Source organism: Thalassophryne amazonica, chromosome 6, assembly GCF_902500255.1.
Source record: "Thalassophryne amazonica chromosome 6, fThaAma1.1, whole genome shotgun sequence".
Taxonomy (NCBI): Eukaryota; Metazoa; Chordata; class Actinopteri; order Batrachoidiformes; family Batrachoididae; genus Thalassophryne; species Thalassophryne amazonica.
In genome coordinates this window covers 124,106,481-124,127,539 of record NC_047108.1, presented here as the reverse complement: position 1 = coordinate 124,127,539, position 21,059 = coordinate 124,106,481, and the positions used below count along the sequence as shown (strand labels likewise).

Here is a 21,059-nt window from a genome sequence, read left to right as displayed (position 1 = left end):
CTCTTAACCTTGAGTCTGCCCCTGGGGTGTATGCAGATTAACTGGCGTGCCCTTGTTCAGCTTTTTTGGTTCACAGAAAGTCACTGAGGGTGCTGCACAAAGCAACTGAAGGAAAGGACAACACAAAGAAAAGTGGCTCTGTTTTGTAAGATATCGGCCATTGTTTCTCAGGTTGTCTCTGTCTGTGTCTCACAGATCTGGATGTGTCTCTGTACACTGACTTGTCACGGTATATCACATTTGTTTCATGTATTCCCGCTGTTGCCGCAGCTGCCAGGCGCTTTTACATTTGTGGTTGATGAATGAATGACCCTCTGCCTGTTTTGTATCTATCAGTTCAAATCCTACAGTCTAATCTTGTCAACTGCCCCCAGACAAAACCTTTCATCATACCCTCCAGTTTATAATACAGCCATGAAGCCACTCTAATCTCTTTATTCCCCTTCTTTTTCATTTTTCAACATATAGATGACGCCTGCGCTAACTGTTCTTATGGACAAATCTGCGACAGCCAGACCGGGCTGTGTGTGTGTCCGTCGGAGTGCGTAGAATCCCACCAGCCTGTGTGCGGCAGCGATGGTATGACCTACAACAGTGAGTGCGAGCTGCACGTGCGGGCCTGCAAAGAACAGATGGAACTCCGTGTGGTCAACCAGGGAGAGTGCAGTAAGTACCGCGTGCTATTCTGCTCGCTGGCCACGAGCAGTCACCAGTACACCTGCTTGTTCATGCAAATATGCAAACGGGCAGCCATGTGGAAGCCACCAATGCATAATAACATTCAGACACGGTCAAAATGGCTCAGTTATTGTTCAGACCAAACATCGTAATGAGGTAGACATGTGATCTAAGTGACTGTGACTGTGGAATTATTGCTGGTGCTCGACAGGGTCTGACTGTTTCCGAAACTGCTGATCTGGGAGTTTTGTGTGTTTACAGAGAATGGTGTGAAAACAGCCAGTTCTGTGGGCAAAAATGCTTCATAAATAAGAGGAGGTCAGAGGATAATGGCCGGATTGGTTCAGGCTGACAGGAAAGCTCAAATAACCACACGGCTCTCAGCATGGCCAACACACGGCAAAACCCTTCACAATATGTTTGAGCTGAGAACTTTATGAACAGCGAACACACACTCATGACATTTTGTTAAATACGCCTTTCTACTGAATAAAGTGGTAATTGTGTGGACATTACCGACTATTATTTCTCTTCCTTTTTAATCTGAAGGTTATGAAGTTATGATCTCCAGCATTTAAAAACATTAGATTGGCAAAAATAACTGTATTTGCTCATCAGAGGACCCAGAGCGCTCTACGCCAAATTCTGCCTGAAAAGTGGGGGCGGATGCACTTTTGTTAGCACACCCATTTCAATCAAATATCTCATTCATCACAAATAAAAATAATTCACAAATAAATTACCTGTTTGTGTCAGTTTTTGTCCTTTTCTCATTTATTAAATGGGTTCCTTGACGGCTGATATCTGGCAAGTCTGTCGGAAAGTTTTGTGCATGCTGAAAACTTTGAGCGGACACCAGACAGAGACCTTTCTCAACGGTTGTAGATTTGTTTTGTCCTGTAGCCATTTGTAACTTGCTAGGAGACTTGCTAGGAGACTTCCAGTCGCCGTTAACCTGTTTTCTTCCATCGGCAGCATAACAACTATCACAGCAGAATTCACTCTTATCCTTCACAAAGCTAGCTGTTATTCCAGAACACTTCCTGCTTTCTTGCACAAGTGTTTCAGAATAAGCGCACATTTCAGCATAAACTGTGGTCCTACTACCAGCACACACTGATGATGTTGTCAAAGGTAAAACACGGAAGAGATGAGAAAAACATCATGAAAACTAATTTTTTGCTTTATACGATGTTTTGGGGGTCCCAAAATCCTCAGTATTAAACCAACTTGCAGAGGGTGTGTGTCTCAGCAATTCATTTAAATGATATTTTGTGAATGAAATCTATCAAATGTTGCTCCATGACTTCTTTTTTTTCTTCTCATGGATCCATCACGCTCTGACTGTAGCTCTGTGGTGTGTCTATTGCAGAAACATGCAGTGGCACTGTTTGCTCGTGGGGTGCCAGCTGTGTGCAGAATAAGTGTGAGTGCCCACGGTGCTCGGGTGAAGCCTTCTCCCTGGTGTGTGGAAGTGACGGCACCACCTACAACAATGAGTGTGAACTCCGCATGTCCTCTTGCATCCTGAAGAGAAGCATTGATGTGGCGAAGCCCGGCAGCTGTGATGAAGGTAGGAAATGGACTTTGAAATGGTGTAATTATGTTAACCAGTCAGCCATTGAAATGGTGCAATTATCTTTATCAACTGACCTGCGCTACAGAATTCATTCATCTTTGACTTTTCATAATGGTTATGTATTCTACCGCCGGCGTGTTAACAGGATTACATGGGGAAAACTGAAAGCAAAGTCACGCTGGCATTCACAAAAACAAACAAACAACGACAACAAAAAAGCCTTGTTTGGTTTCAGAAGCAGAAATGACTTCTGGATGATTAAGCTCAGCTGTATATTTTAGAAAGAACACCTTCCTGCTGCGTCGTTTGCTTTGCAGCGCACCTCATAAACACCATGCATTCAGATATACATTCCATCCAAACTTCTACCCAATTATCCTTTTTAAGTGCATGACCGATGGCGCCGACTGTGGGTTTTTCTAATTTGTATGCCTCCCGTGCCTTCGTCCTGCTGCAGTCTGAATAAATTAGATCAAACTCACCGTATAAATGTTGATCAGCACTAATGGATCTGCACAGGATATTACAATCACTCAGTCCACCGTTCTGGGGACGGTCCAGCTCTGCAGGCAGCGACGCCTCAACCATCAGTTGTCATGCAAGCGTCCATTGCTTGGGGGTGTCATCATGAGGTGGGGGGGGGGGGGGGGGGGAGCAGTCATCCTTTAACAAGGTGTGAAGGGGAGCAGATTACACCTGCCACCAGGGGGGATGGCTGCACAGTAGAGAACAGGGGTAGATGGAGAACAGCAGACAGAGATGAGAAGGATCCACTTTCATTTTGATTGCAAAGCCGGAGGTCTCTTGTACAGCCCCCCCCATTTTTTTATTTTCTGTTTACGACATTGTCCACCATACAGGCCCACTTCTGTGAGGAGAATCGTACCGCCAAGGCATCTTGCGCTCAATTTAACATGTTTTCGTTGACTGTGACAAGTGACCTTTTTTGTATGTGGAGCATGAACAAATGTGAAGATGCATGCATGCGATGCACGCTCGCTGTCGGTGCACGTGATGCGTGCTCTGCTCTCATTGTCTGTTCATTGTCTTATATTAGGCAAAACACTCTCTTTTTACCTCCCAGAGGGCATTGCTGTGCTTGTGGTGCCTAATGACGGTTTCGGTTTGTTTTTGGTTTTTTCCCCGTTTTCTCCCCTCGCTCACCCTCTCGAGTACTGTCTCTGAACATCCCCATTTTTTCCCCATCACTTGTTCATTCTGATTCACAGAAAACCATCAAGCTTACACAATAGAATTTTTTTTTTCCTTTTCATCACTGCATCTCCTTTGCCTTCCCACTCACTCTTGTCTCTCCATTTTGCACTCTCTGCAGTCAAAATTATAGCCCTTGACAAAGGGCACTGGTGCTTTCAGAGATCGGAGTGGAGATGCCATCATCTGCAATCGATAAACTTCACCCTCGGGGCGGTTTTGACTCCAGTGCTTTTCAGCAGCTACAGTCTGACCCAGACCCACCACATGAAACCTGGTGTGACTGCAAAATGATCGAAGCCCAGTTTGAGTTTTCTTTTTCATGGTTATTTCTATATTGGCTGTAAGTTATGTCCATTTATACCATATCAGCCATTTGATTGTTGAGCCAGATATAGAATTATCATACACATTATGTTATCAGCAAATGAAACAGATATTAAAAACATTTTTTGCTGTCTTCTTCAACCAGATAAACCATGACTTACTGATACTTAGTGATACTTGAGCCTAGACTTGGTTTGGCAACACAGATGATTTAACTTATACACTGGTATTGGTGCATATGCTCCAATCCCATAACTGGAATTGGAGTACGCATTTAATAAGCAAATTCTGTCCCCAGTGTCGCAGACCGAATGGTCCGCCCTGCCTCCACTGCGCATGCATCATTTCGGAGCTCAGCCGCTCATCTAAGACAGAGTCTCTTCACCCCAAGTGATCAAATGGATTAATGTGATTATTAACAATCAGATGACAAGGTAAAACCTCTTAAATCATTCTAAAGTCAGTTTTAAGCAGAAACAAGGCCGTTTTAAGCAGAAACGTGGTGACACTTTGTGACGTTTTGTAATGACGACACGCAGTGAACACATCAGCTAGCAGCTCATGTAGCCACGTTGCTCTGATCGCTTCCTCCGTCTTTTATGATGAAATAATGCTGAATTTATGTGGAAATGATTGTTGTACAAAAGCTTCAGATATCTGTCGCTGAGACAGATGACGATTGGAGTGCAGTTTTAAGCAGAAGAGGTGCTAGAGGTGATAATCTGTAAACCGCGGCTAATGATGCATGTGCAATGAAGGCAGGGTGAACTGATTTTCAGGGGGGACCATTCATTCTGTGACACCAGATAAGAAGAGGATAAGAGGAGGGTAGAAGTAGACAGGGTGTAAGCTTAAAAGTTTGTCATATCTCAGCCATATGGCATGTGCAGCCAATACACTCTCAGTGCTCATCCCAAACACAGATACATGAGTAGGGTTACATCAGGAAGGGCATCTGGCATAAAACAAGTCAACATAACTATGCAGAGTACAAATCTAAGCAATGAAGAAACTGGAGAATGTAAGGTGGTGGCAGGGGAGAGTGTAGCTAGACAGCACAGGATGGTGGTTTTTAGGTCAGCTTTAGAGATGAAGAAGAGAAAGAGAGGATGGACAGGATTAGGAATGAACATATCAGAGGGACAGCTCAGGTGGGACGGTTTGGATACAAAGCTAGAGAGGAGTGATTGAGATGGTTTGGACATGTGCAGAGGAGGGACCAAAGGTATATAGGGAGAAGGATGCTGAGGATGGAGCCACCAGGCAGGAGGAGAAGAGGGAGGACAAAGAGGAGGTTCATGGATGTGCTGAGGGAGGACATGCAGGTGGTTGGTGTGACGGAGGAAGATACAGAGGACAGGGTGAGATGGAAACGATTGATCTGCTGCGGCGCCCCCTAATGGGAGCAACCGAAAGAAGTGTTTCTGTGATTTCTTAGTGATTTCTACATGTGATTTCTTCTGTTTTTGTTTTTGTTTTTTGTTTTTATTATTTATTTAGTTACAGATAGTGGATTACAACATATATCTCACAAGTACAAAAAGGTTTTCTATACATTTCACCACCTGTTGATTTTTTTTTTTTTTTTTTTTATAGAACAAACATTTTGGAACTTAAAGAACTCAAAAGGGAGAGAGACAATGCACACCTATACCTTAAATATTGCCGGGTGGAATGGTAAAGTGACCGATGAGAGTAGAGAGAAAAAGAAAAAAAATCTGTTGCCCTCAGTTAAGTTGTACCTCTACAAAGTCTGGTTGTAGATGTTTAATGTATTTGACCCAGCTTGACCATAATTTAACATAAGCAGGTTTTTTCAGCCTGATAGAGTAAGTAATCGCTTCCATTACATATATGTCATTCATTATTTTGATCCATTCAGATATGGTGGGGGGATCCGGAAGTAGCTGTCAGCTTGTAATTGCTTTTTTAGCAGCTGAGATCAGAATAGCCACAAGATATTTGTTTTTAAAATTTATATTGTTAATTTGGCCAAGGAATAGAGTTGAAAATTGGTATGGTATTTTAATCTGAAAAATGTTTGATACCGTTGTGTGGAACTCTGGCCAAAGTGGTGTGATCTTTGAACAGGCCCAAAATATATGCCAATGGTCAGCTTCAGAAGCCCCACACTGTCTCCGGCAGGCTGCATTTCCTGCTCAAAAATGAACCTTCTGCTTGGGAGTAATAAAAAATCGCATTAGACATTTCCATCTGAACTCACGCCATGAATGTGAATTTGAACATTTCCACTGAGATTCACATATGTCCAGCCAGTCATCTTCTTCTGGTTTTTTAATCAATTTTTGAAAATCTAAAAAAAAAAAAAAAAAAAACAAAACTTTTCGCATTGTCATTACGGGATATTGTGTGTAGAATTTTGAGTAAAAAAATGAATTTCATCCATTTTGGAATAAGGCTGTAACAACTGTGAAGTGAATATTTTCTGGACGTCACGTATATCTCTGTCCAGACTTCCTGCTTGTTTACCCTGGGCCTAGATGGGTCGGTGTTCCTAATGAAACTGGGAGTGGCGTTATGGCACAAAATATAAGTGTAAAGTCTGTATGTTCTGGCTCTGACCCTACATCACTGCTGTACACGCTCCCAACGCACACTTCTTATCAAAGATAAGAGTGGTGAGGGGCGGAACATGTGATTTATTCCCTCATGTAGGCCCGGCTTAAAAACCATCCTCATTACTCTTGCTGAGGAGGGGACACGGAACATAAAAATGGAAGTTCTTTTCTCCGCCTTTTATTTAGCAGTAATGAAAAATGACAGTGTTTCCACTGTTGGCCATACAGGGAAATTTATCACCTCTTTAATTTCACACTCGGGTAGGCCTGGACTCAGCCACTTTCTCGTCACTGACGGAGCAGCAGCTGAGAGCAGTGTATCACCTGCAGGGGAGTAGCCCTTCTTTAATTGAAGACACTTTTAATAAATAACATTATGAGCAGTGGATTGACGCACGGTTACACCCTGCTCTCCACGTGGCACAAACCAGATCAAACGATCACAAAGCGCAGGTGTGTGGTGAGACACCAGCAGCTTCTCTTCTTCTGGCATTTTAAAACCATCATCACATCACAACCCTCCCTCCTCCACCCCCGACCTTTTTTTTTGTGTGTGTGTGAAACTTCATTTGAACTAACGTGCTGTCACATCCACCGTACACGCACGCTGATAAATGGAGCCAAAATGACGAGACGGAGCATGGCGAGCGAGCCGCGCTGCGCTCTGTCTGAAAAGGCCGCTGTCATTTTTGATCTTGACATGAGCCGCGATGATGGAGGATTTGTGGCCAACAACACACGTCCACGTTGACATTTACACGGGTCACGGTATCGCAGGTATCACATTATTATTGTTTGATCCAGGATTCCCACATCACAGAGGCTGATATTGACACTGTACAATCTAGTCGACCCGACACCCAAAGACTTGCTCTCCTCACTTTCTTTTCCCTCCCCAGTTATTTCAGTCATTTCTGGATGGTTTTGACTGTATCGTCCCTTCTGTCACTCTTTCTATTATTTTGTCAAATTCGAGTAATGCTTTTCTTTTCTCCTTTTTTCCCCTTAAGGCAGAATCCGTTGCCTATTTAATTATTTTCTTCTTTACGCTACTGAGTTCTGTCTTCTAAATGGAGCTCCTTTGGCTAAATAGACCCGGACGTCTGATGCGATGGAGTACAAGGGGACGGTGGGGCCGTGCAGAGAGAAGAGCTGATGCAGCTGTCTTTGCTGGCAATGTATTAATCGAAAGATTGACGGGCCGCATGGGTGGACATCAAGGAGCAGCCACTAGTAACAACCCCCACCCCCCCTTTGCGCTCTTACTTTTATTTATTCCATTTGAATATCTCACCTCTTTAATTTATTTATCTGCGTGAAGGCACCTGAGCCAAATATGAATTGGCTGCTACTGTATTTCCTTTTTTGATTCAGGCTCGCCGTGCCTGGCGTGCACCGGTGGCCACCCACAGTCTTGGCTCTTATTATATTTCCCTGTTGTTCTGAAGAAGTCTTCTTCTTTTCACACGACTAGCGTGTCATAATGTCAGCAGCGGCCGCAGCCATTAGCGCCATCACAAAATGTTCTCTTTAACTCAGAGCGCCGTTCACAATCGATAAGTAGCTACTACATCAAATTCAAGCAAAAGGATTGGGGTCAGAGGTCGTGCCGGAGACTGAGTGAGTCCTTAACAAGTTTTGATGTTTGTCAGGAGATGTGTGTTCACATCTCTGGCCTCTAAAGCTCTACATAAACCTCCAGTCTTGTGTCGAATACTAATAAAAGAATGCCGCGCCCCCACAGCTGTTGCGGCCCGTCGGTGACGACCGGTATCACATCGTGAGACGCCTTTTCTCAACCCTAACCCCTTCACCTGCTCCGTAATCTACTTTAGAACACAGATTAGACTAAGTGGCACGTCCATCGCTATATCATTGATTTCGCTCTTCGAGGGAGCGCGTCAATACAGAAGCCGAGTTCAGTGAGTCCTGAAAGTCAACAGGAGCTGGAAGAAACAACTTGATTACCTGATGTTTTTTGGCTCCTTTAGCGGTGCTGGAAGCTTTTGTTTGGATTGTATTCTTTTTTCCTCTTTCCTTTTTTTTTTTGGAATAATAGATGTTTTTTAAATGAACTTCTCACCAAACCCAAGGGTATCGCTTTCTGTCTTACGAGTCTCTCCATCTTCCTGTGCTGCTGTTCTTTCCCACACTTCTCTTCTCCCTCAGGAGTCTTTTGGAGATGAATTTTGAAACTTCAAACGCTGGATCCGCCTTCATTCGCCACATGCTGTAACAGCCCGTGTTTTGTTTTCTTTCATGAAATTCCAGCTTCTGGATCTGTTCTCCTTATTATGTCCCCATATGGTTTGTGTTCCATATGTCGTCTTTGCGCTGGATAATATGACTACAAATCAATATCACAATCAATTATTTCAAACTAATTCTGATTACAGTTAATGGAGGAGTCCTACTAAGTGGATGGAGAACATCAAGGGGATGTGCACTCTTTACCTGCTGCAGCAGATAAATGGTTACTTTCGAGATTTGGGGATGGACAGGTTGTCTGTCTGGGTGGTTGCCATCCACATCACAAGGCGGTTCTGTGGTGTCATAAATGCGATAGCACCACATGCTCCTAGACTTGACCCTGAGGCTCATTGTTGGCTGTGCTGTTCACTGGACTCTGTAGCAACTCTACCTGGATGGGGCTCCAGTCCAATGTGGGTTACTTCCTCAGCCAAGGCTTGTACCCATTTTCAACTGGGTGGAGAGTGATGAAGTGTCTTGTCAAGGACACAGACAGGTAGTAGAACCAGGAATCAAACCCAAGTCTACATACATCATTATTGTGTGGCCTTGCCTTACAATATAAAGCGCCTTGGGGCAACTGTTTGTTGTGATTTGGCGCTATATAAAAAAAATTGATTGATTGATTGATACAGATACAGAGACACAGATACAGATTGTTTATTGTCATTCTAACCAACTACAATGAAAGGTGAGGTGCAAGCCTTTCAGTGCAAATATATAACCTGTGTAAACCACACGCAGACTTGAAAGATCTGGAGAAGAAAAGAAAAGAAACATAAAATTTAACCGAATGAAAGAGGCGTGTCCAGAGCGCAAATTAAAAAAGACAAAAAATATAAGAACATAGTAGCAAAAAAAGAGATTGCATATACAAAACTGGATATTTCCAGCCCAGTCTCACGTTTTGTTTTTTTTGTTTGTTTTTTTTTGTGCTCCCATGACGAAATGAGTCAAATTTTTGTGATGGGGTTTTTTTTTAAACTCACTATTCCTAACCCTACTCGTACCCCCAACCCTAACCATAACGCCCCCCCCCCCCCCCCCCGCGCTTCACTTTTAATTTCGTGCAGCCATCACGGAATGAATTAGAATGAATTTGTGCTGCTGTGATGAAAATGAGGCGCTTTTCGTCACAATATCACGAACCAATAGATTAATGTATATTTCGTGCTGCTGAATCACGACTTGCCGTGAGACCAGGTTGATATTTCAGTGGCAGTGGATATTGCGCATAAATAAATACTGCACTCATTTCAAGTTGACATGTGACCTGGCTGTTTGGTTCCAGTGGCATTCATAACTCAAACAGCAGCTGCGTAGAAATTGTTTTTCAATCTATACATATTGGTAGTCCAACACCTTATCACTGAGAAATCTGGTTTGTAAGTCAGGATTAAACAATGAGAAGCCGTGCATTATACGGTTTGAATGCCGTTGCTTTTGCTGTTCTTCTCGTTTGCTCTCCTTTCCATTCCTCAAACATTTTATTTTGGCCAAAAAATGTTAAAATTCACTTGGAAATCCATGTTTTATTGCATTTCTGTCATTCACCTGTCAAAACACAGCTGATCTGCACCAGCTGGTTTGAACGTTGCTATGGTGACTACCAGAGCAGATTGATTATAACAGTGACTTAACTCGCCAAACTACGTGTGCGTATACACGAAGATACGTGATGCACGCCAGTTCGACATGGAATTCTCACTGTCCATGGTATAACTACAGTTAATGAGCAATTATTATTTAAATGCTTTTCTTAACTACCCTCATGCACAGTCATAAACTGACAGATCTCAGGGTATACATGCACCTCCTATTTTCTCAAAAAATTATTTCCAGGCACAGTTGCTGAATTCAATCAAAGCAAAAAGAATTGAGGGCCAAATATGGCCTGTGGACCCTAATTTGGACAGACCTGGTTTGCAATTTTGCACACTTTAAAGTGAGTTAGCAACTCGCTATCCATCACCACAAACCCATAACAGGGTTCACATTCAAAAGCCATGACGTTTTACATCTTTTTTTTTTTTTTTTTTGTTATGGCATTTCTGCATTCAAGCAAAAATGACTTCAGCAATGCAGCCGTCACACACATGACACATTGTACAACAAGTCACACACATTGAAATCTAATGAGTAGGCATCAGGAACTGATGTCTAATGCCTTGCTTTGGGAGCCCTGAAATATTAACCAGCATGACCAAGTGAGGACTTCTGTCAATTTCAAGACATTTTCGGTTACTTGTTCAAGCCCTGTGTTGTCTTGACGTTTAGACAACAGTTTTTTGAGCCTGCGAGTCCTTGGCAGTGATTACGGGACTATGTTTGGCCTCGCAAAATGCTTCAAATAAAATTACCAAGACCACAGTTAGTTTGAGTAAGGTCTATCTTCGATCCAGAGAAGTGCGGCCTTAAAACAAACAAAAAGCTTTCAGGGGTCATAGATAAAGTGTTGCTGGTACAACTTTTCTTTAAAGACTCGGAAGATAATTAGATTTTACACAACACTTTGTAATTAGTTGCATTCTCATATCAGGGAGCGGGCACCCGTAACACAGGCCTTGCCACCAAATCGCTGTGCACACTTGGATACCAGAGTTAATAATTCTCTCCTTTTTGTCTGTGATTTAATTGAAATGAAAAAGGGTGCCTTGCTGGTGGTGCAGAGATGTTACGTCTAATTTATTTAGTCAATCTCTTGGTTGGTCATTATCTTGTAGTACCAGCTGCATCTTTAGCTCCCTCTTGCTGCCACCAGCGTGAAGAAAATGTAAATTACCAAAACTTTGCGATGCTTTTAATGTGCACATGGCGCCTTAAAGATAGGAGAAATGACATATTTTTCCTTGACTGTGTGAGCTTGACTTTGTGCACGTTTTGTGTATACAGACTGTGGATCAGGAGGCTCGGGCTCAGGGGTGGAGAGCTGTGAGCAGGACCGATGTCGCATGTTCGGAGGATCGTGGGATGAGGACGTCGAGGACGATCGCTGCGTGTGCGACTTCACCTGCCAAAGCGTTCCGCGCAGCCAGGTATGACTGCACCCAAATCCCTGGAAAATACATGTTTAAACCCCGACGTTATGCAGTCCTGAACTTCGCACGATTCTCTTCTAGATTTGTGGTTCCGATGGAAAAACTTACAGTAATGAGTGCGAGCTGAAGAAGACCCGATGTGAGAAACAAAGGCACTTGTTTGTTCAGAATCAGGGACCCTGCACAGGTCGGTACATCAGATGCACGTGCACCAGGACTCATTGTCATTCATTCCATTTCTCCACTCATTTCATCCATTGATGGCGTTGTAACGGTCTGCAGGAACACTGGCAGCACTGCTGCTGTTGTTCTGCAGCCATGAGCCCATAAATGGAGGCAGGTCAAGGATAACCATGGTTTGTACTGTTTGTCTGGTTAGCTCAGGGAAGGTTGGCTCAAACCACTCGTGGCTTTGTTGCAAAGCTCTCCAGTGTTCTGTGTTTGTTCATATCTGAAGGCTGAACAGTCCTCTTGGGTCCATTTGCACTCTGCTGAGCTGATAATCTTTCTCACAGGCACATAGACGCCACAAATGTACAGAGCTGAATGGACTAATGATTCACTTTTTCTGTCTGATGGCTTAAATAATTAAACTTGTGGACACACACTCGCTCCTTAACCCTCAGGACAGGACGCCACCCCACCGCTTCTTAAAGTGGAAAACGCTGTTATTGCGTGAAAGCAAATGGCTTTTTTCAGTCAGAATCGTCACATTAGCAGTTAAGTCGGAAATGTTAATATTTTCTCCTCATGCCTCGTGCTTTTGCTGCACTGCCAGCACAGGCCGGCGAGCAGAGCAAAAAGGTACTTAAGGGATTTTGTGTGATCATTCTCGCCTGTTTGATTCCCTGTGGGTCGCAGAGAGGGGAGGATGGAGAGCGCCAAAAGAGCGGAGCTGTGAATGTTTTCACACACACACCTCTCCTTCCGAAGCCGGCCTCCTTGGGCATTTACTGTCACACTTCTCTACCATCCATGGATAATCTAACTTTTTTTTTTTTTAAGAGTTCTCTGTGGGTGCGAGACCTCTGGGCTTTCTTGGATAATGGAAAACCTCAGATCTTTGGGAAGTTGACTGACTTATACTTTAGCTACATAAGAAGACATTTCATTTGACCTTATGTCGCTCCTTAAGCTGAGCAGGTAGGTCAGTGGGATAGAAGTTGGGCTACAATATTTAGTCTTGGGTTCAAATCCTGTTCACGCATGTTTGAGACCTCGGACACTTTGGGCCCGAATTACTAAAAGTTTTCATAATAAAGGCTTACATTTGCAAACGCCACAGCTCCCGCAAATAATGTGCATGCTGATTTACTAACGGCGCACTCTGAGGATTGCCTCATTGCAATGTGTAAAATAGCACATATTGTCCATTTAACATGTTTAGCTTCATAAATATGCAATATGAAGTGTGTCCACCCAAGTGTGCAAAATTGTAGGTGTTGAACATGCAAATATGTGAATTTAGCACATGCAATGTGATTCGTCAAGATCAAAAGGAAATTTTTCAGGTGCTTTTTGCTTCTGTGTATTGCACATTTAAAACCTGGGCGTTAACTTATTCCGTTTGACAGACTGCTGTTTCAGCCGCCGAACACTGCCGTTTCCTTATAGACAGGATTAAATAACCATTCATTGTAAACATCGGGCATAGTTACAGAGTTAACAGTTTACATTGTGCTTGTTTCCTTAAGAACAAATGTCTCCATGCATAACAGGTGGACCATATTTCTGTAAAAATTTCACATGAATCCTTATCATTACTGTGATTTAAGTACTTTAAAGTCACTGTAATGTGAATGCTGGAATAAATGTCCGAAAATGAGTAGAAATTGGTTTCTGTAGTGTTTGTGTATGTGACTAAAAAGATGAATCCAGGTTTTGAGTATATTTCTTATTGTTACATGGGAAACAAGGTACCAGTAGATTCAGTAGATTCTCACAAATCCAACAAGACCAAGCATTCATGATATGCACACTCTTAAGGCTATGAAATTGGGCTATTAGTAAAAAAAAGTAGAAAAGGGGGTGTTCACAATAATAGTAGCATCTGCTGTTGATGCTACAAACTCAAAACTATTATTACTGCTTTTTTAGCAATCCTGTGAATCACTAAACTAGTATTTAGTTGTATAGCCACAGTTTTTCATGATTTCTTCACATCTGCGAGGCATTAATTTTGTTGGTTTGGAACCAAGATTTTGCTGGTTTACTAGTGTTCTTGGGGTCATTGTCTTGTTGAAACACCCATTTCAAGGGCATGTCATCTTCAGCATAAGGCAACATGACCTCTTCGAGTATTTTGACATATCCAAACTGATCCATGATACCTGGTATGCGATATATAGGCCCAACACCATAGTAGGAGAAACATGCCCATATCATGATGCTTGCACCACCATGCTTCTCTGTCTTCACTGTGAACTGTGGCTTGAATTCAGAGTTTGGGGGTCGTCTCACAAACTGTCTGCGGCCCTTAGACCCAAAAAGAACAGTTTTACTCTCATCAGTCCACAAAATATTCCACCATTTCTCTTTAGGCCAGTTGATGTGTTCTTTGGCAAATTGTAACCTCTTCTGCACATGTCTTTTATTTAACAGAGGGACTTTGCGGGGGATTCTTGCAAATAAATTAGCTTCACACAGGCGTCTTCTAACTGTCACAACACTTACAGGTAACTCCAGACTGTCTTTGATCATCCTGGAGCTGATCAATGGGTGAGCCTTTGCCATTCTGGTTATTCTTCTATCCATTTTGATGGTTGTTTTCCATTTTCTTCCACGCGTCTGTTTGTTTTTTTGTTTTTTTTTTGTCCATTTTAAAGCATTGGAGATCATTGTAGATGAACAGCCTATAATTTTTGCACCTGCGTATACGTTTTCCCCTCTCCAATCAACTTTTTAATCAAACTACGCTGTTCTTCTGAACATTGTCTTGAACGTCCCATTTTCTTCAGGCTTTCAAAGAGAAAAGCATGTTCAACAGGTGCTGGCTTCATCCTTAAATAGGGACACCTGATTCACACCTGTTTGTTCCACAAAATTGACAAACTCACTGACTGAATGCCACACTACTATTATTGTGAACACCCCCTTTTCTACTTTTTTTTACTAATAGCCCAGTTTCATAGCCTTAAGAGTGTGCATATCATGAATGCTTGGTCTTGTTGGATTTGTGAGAATCTACTGAATCTACTGGTACCTTGTTTCCCATGTAACAATAAGAAATATACTCAAAACCTGGATTAATCTTTTTAGTCACATAGCACTACTATTATTCTGAACACTACTGTATGTAGTAGAGTTGGAGGACACCACACATATGCAAGTTGCTAATAGAATTTCTTTTTGCACTTATGGTTATTAAAACATGCAAAATCCTCATGTATATACTGCTGTCTACATCATGTTGCTACATGCTGTCATGTATGCAGTTATTACACATTATCTGGGATTTTATTAAATCAGGCCCTTCATGTTATTGATGGATGGACCATATAACTGAAAAATTTATATTATTACTGTATTTTTTCACTTTTTGGTTCAATAACATTCAAACAGTTGCAGGTTTTTCTTTGCAGGAAAAGAAGAGACAATATTTCATCACTGCAGTGTAAAAAGTAAAGCAGTAGGGCTTGAAAACTGTTGGAGGGGAGGTATTGCATGTCAGAGTTAGCTGCATCACACCGGACATTGGCATCTTGAGGAAGGAAAAACCCTTGAAGGGTGTCAGAACATATGAAATTAAACGTTCTTCTCCTAATAGGCTCAATACAGATAGCTGAATGGAGCAGTGGAAAGTAGCAAGTTAAATGAACTGTGTCCAAAGCCCATCTCTGGAGTGGGAAAGCACTGGAAAAAGACCGAGTCGAGTCATCACCATTAGGCTGAGGCTCATCTCAACACCAGTAACAGTGTGATTTATGGCTCCTGTATCTGCAGCCTCCAAACTCTAAACGAGCAACACAAGAGAAAAATATGAGGGGGGCAGGGAAGGAGGAAAGATTTCACCTTTTCTACCTTGACGTTTTTACCTTTCACTTTAATGCCTGGTCAGATGTTAAACAATGTTGTTTTTGCTGCAGCCGTTAAAAGTAAAAAGCCTGACTCCTGCTGTAAGTTTTGTTCTCCTCTTCCAATTTGCAGAGGGGGTTCCAGGTTCAGGAACACATTTGTTTTTCCATTTGGATTGAATGGAGTTCTCTATTCAGAACTGTCATGCTGGTTTGAAGACTGGTGCATCCTCAGACAAAGAAACGTAACAAAACTCTGTGTGCAGGCAGGAACAGCTTGGCACATTATGCATCCTGCTTAATGTCTTTTTTGTAAAGGTTGTAGGGTGACAGTGCAATTCCATAATGTCAGACAAGAATAAATGAAGACAACATGCTGGTACTGCTGGAAATTTACCAGCGCTGCCATTGTTTGTTTTCACTGGCGGTAATAGCATCTTTTCCCCCTGATTTTGAGCCATTGTTGTGGAAGTGACAAATAGAATTGTTATCTTGACTCCAGCTGCCAGCCTCTCCACCTCTGCCCCTTGAGCCGGTCTTATTGTTGGCAAAAAGTTCCATGTTGCTCAGAGATTGCGTTGTCTAATTCCCCTCTGCCAAACCCCTCTGTAATTGCTCAAGTGTTGGTGTTCTCTTTTTGTACCATCTCCCGTCTCCCCCTCCCCGTTTGTTCCTGCATCATCAGCCACATCTCTGGCTGAGCCGGCAGCACCCCAGCACTGCAGCCTGTCCGTGTATGGCTGCTGCTCCGACAACACCACGGCTGCCTTAGGAGTGGGACTGGCTGGATGCCCTAGTAAGTCCTGTTTTCCAGCCCTCGTTTACCTCTGATGGGACCTGTGTTTATTTTCTGCACTTCAAAAATATTTGCAGATAATATCAGGTTGTTTCAGCATATAGGGCCGATTGTCCTTGTCTGCAGTCACAGAACAGTGAAGCTGCAGAGTTGGAAACATTTCGTCTTAATCCAGCAAATCATTATGATAACGCTGGAACTTATCAACATAAAAATCTCTTTATCTGATGATCTTGATGAATGATGGCATTCAGATGGGGGGAAGAAAATGCTGCATAAAGCTCATAGCTAGATAAGACTGTATAGATGGAGAGAATTATGGTTATACAGAGATTTAGAAAAGACAAAACTTGCCTTTTTAATTTGCTGGACAAGCTGAACTAACATTTCAGCCAAGTGGAACTCTTTAGAGCCTCGTCTTTATCAGTCACAAGGTTACAAAACAAAAGGTTTTTCCCTTTAAAGTGTCAATCATAAGTGGTGTCTTGTGGCTCTGCTCAGGTACGTGTCAGTGTAATGCCTACGGTTCCTACAAGAGGACGTGTGACCCAGCCACCGGTCAGTGCTCCTGCAAACCTGGTGTTGGGGGACAGAAGTGTGACCGCTGTGAGCCAGGTCTCTGGAATTTCCGCGCCATTGTGACAGAGAACATGAGTGGCTGCACACGTAAGGAATCATTGATTTCTTTATTTATCTGCAGCAGGGCTTACCAACCCTGCTCCTGGAGATCACCTGAAACATGATTTCCACTCACTGCTAATTAACTAACTCAGGTTTTTTTGGTGTTTTTTGTTTGATGAATGCCCTTCCAGGTGTAAATCCAGGAGTAACACCCTTGTCACACCTTGATGATTTAGCCAGTGTATGCCGGCCGTATTAAAAATGCTGGTATACACTGGCGTACGTCACATAAGTTATGGATAAGTTTTGTATAAGTTAAGAGATGTTGAAGGACGCTGATATACATCGTAATACGCCGAGTACCTTGAAAAAGTTTGGGCATGCGCAGTATTTTTGACATATGCCAGGGTATGACTGATATGTTCCACATTCATCGACCATAAGTTGTAGGCAAGTTATGCGATTGTTGACACGTTTCTTGTAAGTTACTCATAAGTTGAAATACATCCATTGATGCTGTCCATTGATTGGGTCAAAGCTGCAGTCCTCATACAAACAGACTGTTTCAAATATTAAAACCATTCACACATGGAGTAAATATAAAGTCTTAATCTTACCTGTTAACATCATTTTAGTTGGATTCATCATCACAGCCTGACGAAAACATATCCACATAAAGCATCCTGATTTTGGAAAATGACATTTGAAAATACTTTAGTTCCTTGTGATAGCTGAAGAAACGTAGCATTTTCAAAGAAGTCCCTCTGTGGCTTGTGTGTTTCTCACCCTAACACAGAGGACGATGGCATTTTGTGCCACAAGACAATTAACTTATTATAAAAGCTGGAAGAGTCACAGCGCCTCATTCATTCACGTCAATGTTTACCACAGACATCAGTCGATTCTTCAGTATTCTGCATGCAATAAAAATAAATCCCATCATCCACAAGACAAAAATAAAATAATGTTAAATTACTCTATTTTGCCTCCGTGTGGAAAAGAGATGCCGAGCGGCAGCGTACGTGCGCTCAGTGACGTGCTCGTCAATATTTAAGTTTTCCACCTGCCAAACAAAAGGGTTCTGCTGACACTAGAAACACAAACCAAGCCAGAAGTAACTGTTCCGATACGTATCATACCATGCAGTACCAACCCAAACCACTCAGTGAAAACGGGACTGTCAGCATACGCTGTCTAAATCATCAAGGCCTTAAAAGGGGATAAGGGCAAGGGTGGCCTTGAAACTGGCAATCTTCTCATTGGGATCCAAGCACGGGACCTGCTTGTGCCATCATGCTACCACTGTTAATATTTATTGTACAACACATGCTCAGTGAAGAGTAGGCAGCTCTGTTGGACAGGGGTTGGACTACCAATATGTAGACCCAGGTTTGAGTCCCAGTGTGTTGTTAAGTCTACCAGTCTTTGTCCTTAGACACTTGCGTGGTCCCAAATACTTAAAAAAGTACTGGCCTTGTCTGGGGAAGTCACAAGAGGTGGACTGGTGTCCTGTCCCAGGGGAGTTGTTGACTCTCATCCACTTCATTATATACCCAGGTAACACACAACGTAAATGCAACATTGCTGTAAGGTTGCTGAGTTGTGGGGAGTCTACAAATTCATATTCCTACAACGTTGCGACACAACTTTGCTGACAAAGTTGCAGCAACGTTGTGGGGGGTCTACAAATTCACGTTGCTACAACGTCATTGCAACTTCTGTGCAACACTACGGCAAGGTCAAATTGTTAGCTGGGTAGTATCAAGGGATAAGCACCAGCCCAGCTGTTCTCTGGGTCACAAGACTCACTACTACTACTACTACCACTACTACTGTAGTGCATCCTCAAAGATTATAGTGAGTCACTGAGATGTGGGCCTGAAGCAGTGTAAAAGTTTCCGATCCAAACTGCCGTGTGATTACTTTGGCTGTCACTTTAGTTTTGTGCCTTAAGTCCATGTGGGCTGAACAAACAATGCTGCTGGAACCATTTAAAGAGAAATCAGTGACCTTTACTACTGGCCGATATGGATTTTTAAGGATTTCAGTTTTGCTTGGAGTAACAGCAGCAACAATGTTCCTTGCTTAGTAATTATCAGTGGTTGTGTTAACTCAAGTTTGTGTTATGCACATAACAGACTCAATCCCAAGAGGAACATCAGTGAAAACACACTGTCATTTTATGTCTACTACCTTAAATCAGCGATGAAGATTTGAGTAAAATCAGAATCGCACTGAATGAACACGACCTCTATTTGTATTCAGAAGGAGCACGGGGTCAGGTCCCCTTGTTTGTGTTCATGTAATGCAATATGGTGACCAGCTCATATCCTGCCTCTGAGAATGAAAATGTTCCCTGGATTTGCAAGCACAGTTCAATGTATCATTGAACTGTGCTTGCAAATCCAGGGAACATTTTCAGTCCACAGCAGGAAGCCTGCAGGTGCCTCGTCTGTGGTCTGACCTTAACAAGGTTTACTCACCACAAGCAGACAGCACGCGCCAAGTAATTCAAGCATTAGCAAGATGGGAGGAAAAAAACACATTATTGATTCTTGGAACATGATGATGTTTATGTACTTCCCTGGGGTTGTTTTCTTACGTTTCTGTTGCATCATCCTCATCATTCTGTGTTGCTGAACTACTCGATTCTGACTCAAAGACGTTCATGATGCTATGTTCAAACGCAAAAGCTTATTTAGTTATGTACAACAACGACAGGTGTGTATCTCCCTTATAAAATCATCCAGTACGTATCTAGACATACATGGGCTACAAGGTGATTCAGGGGCGATGGAGCATGTGGATTTGGTGCAGTTTGTTCGGTGCCATCCAATTAAATATGATACAATTCTTTGGTTAATGTTGACTTTTATTTTCTGTGATAAATTAGAATAAGCCAAAGGTGGCATTGCTTATCTTCAAATACATATTTCTTGAAACAACAGGGACCTTCGTCAGGTTTTTATGACTGTGTTGTACCACGTTGGTGTTGCCTTTTGTTCACCACTGGAGGCAACACCACAACTCACTGCAGAAAATGCAGCATAGAAGAAGGTAGCACAAATACCATGGCATAACTTTATCATTTTGAATACGTATAACAGTATTAATGGCAGCACAGTGGCTTGTTGGTTACCACTGTTGCCTCACAGAGAGAAGGTCATGGGATCGATTCCCACCTGTACCTTTCTGTGTGGAGTTTGCATGTTCTCCCCATGTTGTCCTCCAGGTGCTCCGGCTTCCTCCCACATCCAAAGACACGTAGGTTAGGTGGGTTGGAAACTTTAACTTGTCCGTAGGTGTGATTGTGTTTGTTTGTCTATTTGTGGCCCTGTGCCAGCCTGGCGTCCTGTACCCTGCCTCACGCCCTGTGACAGCTGGGATGGGTTCCAGCCCCCCGTGGCCCTTAATTGGAGTAAGCGGTTGAAGATGAGTGAGTTAGTGATAGTCGTAGTAACAAACTGTAAAGAGAACATGACGTTCAGATGGATGCAGTTTTTCCAGAGTATAATTCATGTTTGATTTTTTTTTTCTTTCTTTCTTTCTTTTTACTTGTTTGGGAGGGCCTACAACTTATACCCTGCTGTAACATATACAAAAAACATGGCTTCCTTATTAATAATGACAATTTTTTTTAATTCAAACTGCATCATATATTAGCTGTCACACATTTCTTTGTCCATCTTGCTTATTTATGTAATTTAACTGTCCTTAGGTGACACACCACAAGCTGAGGGCTTCCTGCATAAATCCACTCTTAACTTGTCCATGTTGCTGTGGGCCAGAAATCCATGTCCATCTGATTTATTTTGTCCAAACTGCATCAAATAGCATCCGATATGTTGTCCAATACAGTGGTCCCTAGTTTATTGCGGGAGTTACGAGGTCTGTTAGAAAAGTATCCGACCTTTTTATTTTTTTTAAAAACCATATGGATTTGAATCACATGTGATTGCATCAGCC

At 42.5% G+C, this 21,059-nt stretch overlaps 1 protein-coding gene across 1 annotated transcript in view; it reads left to right on the top strand.

The window, feature by feature from the left end:
- The window catches only part of agrn (agrin), a 945,905-nt gene that overhangs the window by 672,566 nt on the left and 252,280 nt on the right, over positions 1–21,059 (top strand). Inside the window, exons 10-15 of the mRNA XM_034173355.1 lie at positions 469–666; positions 2,051–2,251; positions 11,518–11,660; positions 11,745–11,850; positions 16,362–16,472; positions 16,974–17,138. Of these exons, the coding sequence (XP_034029246.1) occupies positions 469–666; positions 2,051–2,251; positions 11,518–11,660; positions 11,745–11,850; positions 16,362–16,472; positions 16,974–17,138 (924 nt within the window). The remainder of the gene's footprint in view (positions 1–468; positions 667–2,050; positions 2,252–11,517; positions 11,661–11,744; positions 11,851–16,361; positions 16,473–16,973; positions 17,139–21,059) is intronic.